The sequence below is a fragment of the Anolis carolinensis genome, chromosome 2, assembly GCF_035594765.1.
Source record: "Anolis carolinensis isolate JA03-04 chromosome 2, rAnoCar3.1.pri, whole genome shotgun sequence".
Classification (NCBI taxonomy): domain Eukaryota; kingdom Metazoa; phylum Chordata; class Lepidosauria; order Squamata; family Dactyloidae; genus Anolis; species Anolis carolinensis.
In genome coordinates, this window is record NC_085842.1 from 80454551 (window position 1) to 80463099 (window position 8549).

General features: G+C 43.7%; 1 protein-coding gene across 1 annotated transcript in view; it reads right to left on the reverse strand.

The window, feature by feature from the left end:
- Positions 1-3995, reverse strand: part of sema3g (semaphorin 3G) — a 90951-nt gene extending 86956 nt beyond the window's left edge. The window contains exon 1 of the mRNA XM_008120484.3: positions 3552-3995. Coding sequence (XP_008118691.1) covers positions 3552-3693 — 142 coding nt within the window. The 5' untranslated portion in view covers positions 3694-3995. The remainder of the gene's footprint in view (positions 1-3551) is intronic.
- Positions 3996-8549: the final 4554 nt, after the last annotated feature.

Sequence of the window (8549 nt, forward strand, 5' to 3'; positions counted from 1 at the left end):
CAACATAGAAGCTCAACAGTCTTCTGAGAAAGCACACAGAATGGAGAAAAAGCAGGAAAGGGAAATTAAAGTGTGCAAAGGAGAAGCAAGCCCAATACCATACTGGAAAATGTTGAAAATGTCAATAAAACCATCCATTGTTTTAGTGGCCATGCTCACAGGCGATCATGAGAGCTCTAGAGTGGAAAATGTATTTTTTCCAAGCTCTGCTCTCCAGGTGTGGGTGACCAAATGAACTGCAGGCAGGCATTCATAGGATTGTGGGATGGAAATGTAACTGGTGCATGTTGTATCTCTAAAAGCAAAAGGGAACTATTCACACTCCCACTGCAATCTTGCTGTATAAGAGATAAAACTTAAAGAAAACAAATAAAAGCAGCTGGACACTTGCTCCTAGACACAGGATCAATTCAAGTGTTGCCATGTTTTTAATGTGCTCCTATAGGTATACTTTTGCATTTTGGCATGCATTTATTTAGCAAGTGCTTTTTCTTTTCATGCTATTAAAATCTGCTGCTGCTGATTCCATTCATGCCTATGGTTTTCACACTTCTTGTTAAATGTCCTCTATTACACATACACATAAGTCATTAAATGGTGCCTTCAGATGTGCATGGTGAGAGACCACAAGAACCGGGAAAACTGAATCCTGATATGTAAAAATTGCATGCAAGTCAATTAAGAAAATCAGTCACGTTGCATGGACTGTTAAATGGACTCAGAAGTCAGGTTTTAGATAAACTGACAGATATGTTTCTGGACTGCAGTTCCCAGAAGCCCTATTCTGGATAACCAATAACGTATTATCCACATGTTGTTGGAGTTGCAATCCCACAACATGTGGAGAGCCATATATGCATTACATCTCTTAGTAACTCCCATACCAAGAAAACCCTTGAAGTAGAGTCAAATTCACACATGCTGCTCATACATTTGAGCAAAATGGCTAAATAAAGACACATGCCATTCTGCACTTAAATCCAATTTCATCGCTGTAGATTTCCTTCCCGAAAGCTTCCCCCATGACACTGAATATCTGGATGGGATTTTGACCATTTATTTCCCAACTGAAGTTAATGTACCTGCAGCGCTTCTATTGGAAGCCATGCCTTGCACAGGCAGCACCTTGTTTTGCATAGGAAAGTGCAGTAAGAGCAGGTACTGCAGGCATGGGCAAACTTCGGCCCTCCGAGTGTTTTGGACTTCAACTCCCACAATTCCTAACAGCCAGGCTGTTAGGAAGTGTGGGAATTGAAGTACAAAACACCCGAAAGGCTGAAGTTTGCCCATGCCTGAGGTACTGGAACCATGTTGTTGCTTGAACCGGAGGTGTGTTGAATTTAGAAAGTACCTCGTATGTTTCTTACCATATATCAGGGTAACCACTGACCGCATAGGAAAGCTGATGAAGAAACACAACCTACAAACTATCTACAGACTCATGAAGAAAATCCAACAAATGCTATGTTCAGCAAAGGACAGGAGGAATCCTCTCACCTATGCAGGAGTCTACCGTATTCCATGCAGCTGTGCACAAGTCTACAAACGTAGCAGCATTACCCAAACACGAATCAAGGAACATGAAAGGCACTGCACACTGATTCAACCAGAGAGGCCAGCCATAGCAGAGCACTTGTTGAACAACCTGGACACAGTATACTATTTGAGAACACAGAAAAACTGGACCATAGAATCATAGAGTTTGAAGAGACCTCATGGAAGAGACCATCCATTCCAACCCCCTGCCAAGAAGCAGGAAATCACATTCAAAGCACCCCTGACAGATGGCCATCCAGCCTCTGCTTAAAAGCTTCCAAAAGAGCCTCCACCACACTCCGGGAGGGCAGAGATTTCCAGTGCTGAGCAGCTCTCACACTGAGGAAGTTCTTCCTCGTGTTCAGGTGGAATCTCCTTTCCTGTAGTTTGAAGCCATTGTTCCCTGTCCTAGTCTCCAGGGCAGCAGAAAACAAGCTTGCTACCTCCTTCCTATGACTTCCCCTTTCACAGATTTGTACATGGCTATCATGTCTCCTCTCAGCCTTCTCTTCTGCAGGCTAAGCATGCCCAGCTCTTTGAGCCGCTCCTCTTAGGGCTTGTTCTCCAAACCCTTGATCATTTTAGTCACCCTCCTCTGGACACATTCCAGCTTCTCAACCACTCTGACAACCACCATGTCAGACTACACAGAGATGCCATTGAAATCCACAAACATGTGGACAATTTCAACAGAAAGGAATAAACCATGAAAATGAACAAAATCTGGCTACCAGTATTTTTAAAAAAACTCTAAAATCAGAACAGTAAATAAAGAACAACACTCAGAAAACAGAGGAATTACAGACATGAATCAATCAGGGCCAGCTAACAGGGCAGAACAAATAATAATAATAATAATAATAATAATAATAATAATAATAATATCCTCAGCTGCTGTAAGAAAATCGCACAGACAGACTACAAACAGAGGCACAACTATGTGGCCCAAATGATTCATTGGAACTTATGCCTCAAGTACCACCTCCCAGCAGCAAAGAACTGGTGGGCTCACAAACCTGCAAAACTATTGGAAAATGAGCACGCAAAGATACTGTGGGACTTCCGAATCCAGACTGACAAAGTTCTGGAACACAACACACCAGACATCACAGTTGTGGAAAAGAAAAAGGTTTGGATCATTGATGTTGCCATCCCAGGTGACAGTCGCATTGACAAAAAACAACAGGAAAAACTCAGCCGTTATCAGGACCTCAAGATGGAACTTCAAAGACTGGCAGAAACCAGTGCAGGTGGTCCCGGTGGTGATTGGCACACTGGGTGCTGTGCCAAAAGATCTCAGCTGGCATTTGGAAACAATAGACATTGACAAAATTACGATCTGCCAACTGCAAAAGGCCACCCTACTGGGATCTGAACGCATCATACGAAAATACATCACACAGTCCCAGACACTTGGGAAGTGTTCGACTTGTGATTTTGTGAAATGAAATCCAGCATATCTATCTTGTTTGCTGTGTCATACAATAAAATGATGATGATGATGATGATGATGATGATAATAATAAAACTTTATTTATACCCTGCCACCATCTCCCTGTGGGGACATGGGGTGGCTCACAATGTTACAAAAGTAACAGCGCAAATACATTAACAATATACACAGTTTAAAACACAAGAAGATGATAAAACAGAAGTTAAAACAAAGGTTTAAACAGGCAGGAATGAAGCCTGCAAGGCCATTAATGCTAATCAAGGTGATTAATTACAACATTCACACTGGCCTCCAACAGACAAGCGTTCTTTCTCCCACCCTGGACCTTCCACAGATATAGAAACCTCCCTTGCTGAGTCTTCCAACAGACCTCACAACCTCTGAGGATGCCTGCCAGAGATGTGGGCAAAACGTCAGGGCAGAATACTTCTGGAACATGGCCATACAGCCCGGAAAATGCACAGCAACCCTGTTTTAATGGTGGGTTTTGGAGTAGTTCATAAAACAGGGTCCTTCTGAGTCCCATCCTGGGGGTCCCTGAGGGCGCGTGTGTCAAACGTACCTTGATAGGCGAGGCGAAGGCGGGGCACGCTGCCCTTGGCGGCCCCTCCGTGGGCGAAGGAGGTCCAGGCGAAGCCGCACCAAAGGGCCAGGGCAGCGGCAGCACCAGGCAGGGCTCCTCCGCTCCCTCCTCCAGGCTTCATGGTCCCCTTCGCTGGCTGCCCCGCTCGCCTTGCTCTGGCCAAGAAGACACGCTTCCCGGCGCGCTTGCTGGAAACTCTCAGCCAGGAGGAGCTCCGCCGCCGGCCAAGCGAAGGCAAAGTTTTATCCAGGCGGGGCTCCGGACACGCCTCCCTTGCAAGGCACGAGCCACCACTAGCCAGCCCTGGGGTGCCTATGAAGCGGGGAGGGGAGGGGAGAGGGGGTCTATGGGGGGCCCAATTCTCTCTCCCTCCCTCCCCTGCGTTTCTTTGGGCCCCTTCCCTCCTGCCCCCATCCCGCCTGGAAAGGGAACCGCAAACCCCAAACGACTCCCTGCTGCGAGTCCGCTGACTGATGGAGAAGAAGGGCTTTGCCAAGACAGTGGGGTTTCGTTTGTTTTCCAAAGAAAGAGGGGGGAGTGAGGCACCAGCCCTCTTTGGCGGAGAAGGCTAAAGAAGACCTTGTTGTTGTTGTTGTTATACCCCTTTTTTCACATGGGTGGGGATTCAAAGCTGCGTACAATGGTTGAAGGACAAAATTACATAACATAAGAATAAAAAGGTAAAGTTTTCCCTGACATTAAGTCCAGTCATGTCCAACTCTGGGGGTTGGTGCTCATCTCCATTTCTAAGCTGAAGAACCGGCATTGTCCGTAGACACCTCCAAGGTCATGTGGCCGCATGACTGCATGGCGCACCGTTACCTTCCCGCCAGAGGAGTACCTATTGATCTACTCACATTGGCATATTTTCGAACTGCTAGGTTGGCAGAAGCTGGAGCTAACAGCCACCACTCACGCCACTCCCGGGGTTTGAACCTAGGACTGTACAACAAAAACATCATATAAGCAAAATTAAACAGAAATACACACTACATAAAACAAGTTTGACAAGTTAATAAATTAAAAGCATTATACCATTAAAACCAATAAAAAAAATTCCCTGACCCTCAGGCCATTAAGGTTCTCCATTAAAAAGTTGCTCTAGGGTCCTAAAAGCTCCATATCCTTTAGGCCAGTGGTTCTCAACCTGTGGGTCCCCAGATGTTTTGGCCTTCAACTCCCAGAAATCCTAACAGCCGGTAAATTGGCTGGGATTTCTGGGAGTTGTTGTCCAAAACATTTGGGAACCCACTGGTTGAGAATCACTGCTTTAGACCATGTTAAAATATTGTCGGTCCGAAATAACAATTCCAAAGATATACCATTATCCATATCTGGCCATTGATCTTCAGGAAAGGCCTGGAATCATAAAAAGGTTTTGACTTGGGAGTGAAAGGCCAGCAAGGAAGAGGCCGATCACACTTCTCTGGAAGGGAGTTCCAGAGCCGTGGGCCACCACTGAAAAGTCCCTCTCTCTCATTCCCACCAACCGAGTTTGTGATTGTGGCAGGACCAAGAGAAGGGCCTCTCCTGATGATCTCATGGCTCCCGTGGGCTCATAGGAGGAGATGTGGTCCCTCAAGTATCCTGGGCCCAAACCGTTTAGGACTTTATAGGCTAAAGCCAGCACCTTGAATTGCGCCTAGAAACAAACTGGCAGCCAGTGTAGCTGCTTCAGGAGCGGAGTAGTTCTTTCCTTGTATCCTGAAAAACTAAAACTCTCACAAGACTCATCTGTGAGGAAGGCGGGGTAATAATTCCCTAGCATTGAGCTGTGGCAGTTCAAGTAGTGTCAGACTGCATTCATTCTCCAGTTTCATTGCAGCCCAAGCCTTCTTGACTGCTCTGGTTGTCCACTCTGGTTAATAACTGAACCAAGGTATGGGGGACTCTGGAACTATTTCCAGATTTGACTTTAAAGTTATGGAAATCCCAAAGATAATTATTGCACTATTATTCCACTTTTAAATGCTGTGAGTCCATCCTATGAATCCCAGGATTCCATAGCATAGTCACTTTTGAGTCCCTTTAGGAGAGGAAAGCAGCATATAAACAAATATACTGTAACAACAACACTAGGTAAAGGTAAAGGTTTTCCCCTGATGTTTACTCTAATCATGTCCAACTCTGGGGGTTGGTGCTCATCTCCATTTCTAAGCCAAAGAGCCGGTATTGTCTGTAGACACCTCCAAGGTCATGTGGCCAGCATGACAGCATGGATCACCTTCCCGGTGGAGCAGTACCTATTGATCTACTCACATTTATATGTTTTCAAACTGCTAGGCTGGCAGAAGTTGGAGCTGACAGTGGGAGCTCACTCTGCTCCCCAGATTCAAACCACTGACCTTTCGATCAGCAAATTCAGCAGCTCAGCGGTTTAACCCCCTGCATCACCGGGGGCTCCAACAACAACACTAACAACTATTATTATGATGTAGTATTACATTATGTAACAACATTTGAAAAAAGATCTTTTCCTGGTTTGAAAGTGTCATTTCCTTTTTAATTGTGTGGTACTTACTTTGAAAGTAGTTGTTATACTCCAGAAGCTTCGTTTTCGTGGCTGCCATTTTTAATCTTTCTTATGTCATTTTTAACCTTTTTTGCAAACCACAAAAACAATTTTTTCCATGTTCTTATGATAGAACCAATTAGGAAATAACAGTCATAATCCAAAAACAAAAATCATGTTATATAGTGTTATTGAGCCATGAGCAGTTAATGTCCCTTATTCGAAATGTTTGGGACCAGAAATGTTCTGAATTTCAGATGTTTCCCAGTTGTTATTGTTATTCCACTTTTGTCTCTGGATTGAGACACGTGACTCACAGCATTAAAAGACAATACAATTTAAAATCCATTGTATAAAAATATTAAAATGGAATTAAATATAGAAATCAATGAAAATAATGTAAAATACTTAAAACAGTTAAAATAATCAAATATCCCAAATTTTGGAATACTTGCCTGTCTATATCTTGGATATTGGGATCCAAGTCTAAACTCAAAATCTATTAATATTTCATGTGCTATAGTCTCATTGTGTGCATGAAACAAAGGGTGCATCTACACTGTAGAATTTAATGCAGTTTGACACCACCTTAATTACCATGTCTCAAATCTGTGGAATCCTGTGGGTTGTAGTTTAGTAAGGCACCAGCATTCTTGGGAAGAAAGGCTAAAGACCTTGCAAAACTACAACTCCCAGGATGCCATAGCATTGAAATATAGCAGTTAAAAATGCTGTCAAACTACATTCTCCCATGTAGATGCACCCAAAAACCTTTTGCCTCCAAGTAGGTATCCCTTATCCAAAATGCTTGGCACCAGAAGTGTTCCATATTTCAGATTTTTCCAATTTTTGAATACTTGCCTAGATATAATGATATATTTTTGAGATGGAGACCCAAGTCCAAACACTGAACTCATTTTCATCATTATGTCCATGGAACAAAGTGTGCAAAGGTGCCATGGATAAAGGATGCTTAACCTGTAAAAGATCTCATCTCTTGGAATGTTTTCTTCCTAACTACTCCTGTGTGCCTATAATAGTTTTCCCCCTTTTAAAGAATGCTGTCTTCCAAACCACAACATCACTTTTTAAAAAAGAATATTGATTTTGACTACAGCAGAATGGAAAGATGCCAGAAGTGAGCTCACTCTCTCTACGTCAAGGTGCTCCATGTTTGCTCCCTTTCTATTAATGTCATTTTTATATACATCAAGAAGCCAAAGGATGTGCAAGATCAAAATTGGCAAATAAACACTTAACTCTTAAGATAGGCTTGAGATCAATAAATGTATAGGTCTAACTGGGCGGATTACCATACCAGAGCAATAGAAAGTTAACGATAGAGCTGTTAAGACCATGCACCTGCACAACAAACTGAGTTTACCTTATTTCCAAGGAAACAATCACAAGAAGGGAGCACAAAGCAGTATATTTGTTTTGAAAATGAAAGATATGTGCAGAAATATAATATTCTGACTATCCCAGGAGGACATTATCCCTACCATGGTCCAGATAGGAAAGACATCACAAGGGCCAAAACTCTGTTGAGAAACAGGTGATCCGGCTTTAAAATGGCCCAAGAAAATGTATTACTGTACATTGTTTCTATTCAGAGCAAGCGAGCCAATGCAAAGCTTCAGAACAATTGACCCAATGCCTAAACCTATTTGCCTGTCTTTGAAAATACATTTCACTCCTCCCCCCAATTCTTGACAAAACACTTTACATCTTTTCTTTCAACCCCCAGTTCAGATTTTGAAAGGATTTATAAAGCAAGTGAGATGTAGGACTTTATATGCGAGGCAAGCAAATCAGCATTGAAGTCTCTATCACTCAATACTGTGTGCATCCTGCTGCTGGTCTGCCTCCTTCCCATGATTAACCCATCCCTCACTATTGATGGTAAAAACCTGTCACTACCTGGCAGTCCTGCAATGTTCCCGTCTGTCAGGACACAAACCCCTTTTAAAAGGCCACACACAAGGAGTAAAGACAACAAATGTTTATTAAGTGATATTCTGAACCTAGGAACACTTAACTTCAGTGTTCCTGGTAAAGGTAAATGTCTTTGCTTCAAGAAAGGCAAAAAATGCGGGAACAGAAAATAATCCGGATTATCTTGCTTGATAATCCAGCTTAACTCCAGCCAAGAGTTCACTGAAACTAATGTCACACCCAACTACGGCACAGAAGGCCAGGAGAGGGCCAAACGCACACTCGTAGCGAGAGCAGGCGATGCCGTTGTCCAAAGCCAAGCCACAATTCCGGAAACCGTAGGGAAGCCAAACGGGAGAAGCGATGCCGTCGTCAAAAGCCAAGCCGAATCCAGGAACCAGAGGAAAGCCAACCGGGAGTAGCGATGCTGCCGTCAAAAGCCAAGCCAAATCCAGGAACCGAAGGGAAACCAACCGGAAGAAGCGATGCCGTCGTCAGGAGCCAAGCCGAATTCAGGAACCAAGGGGAAG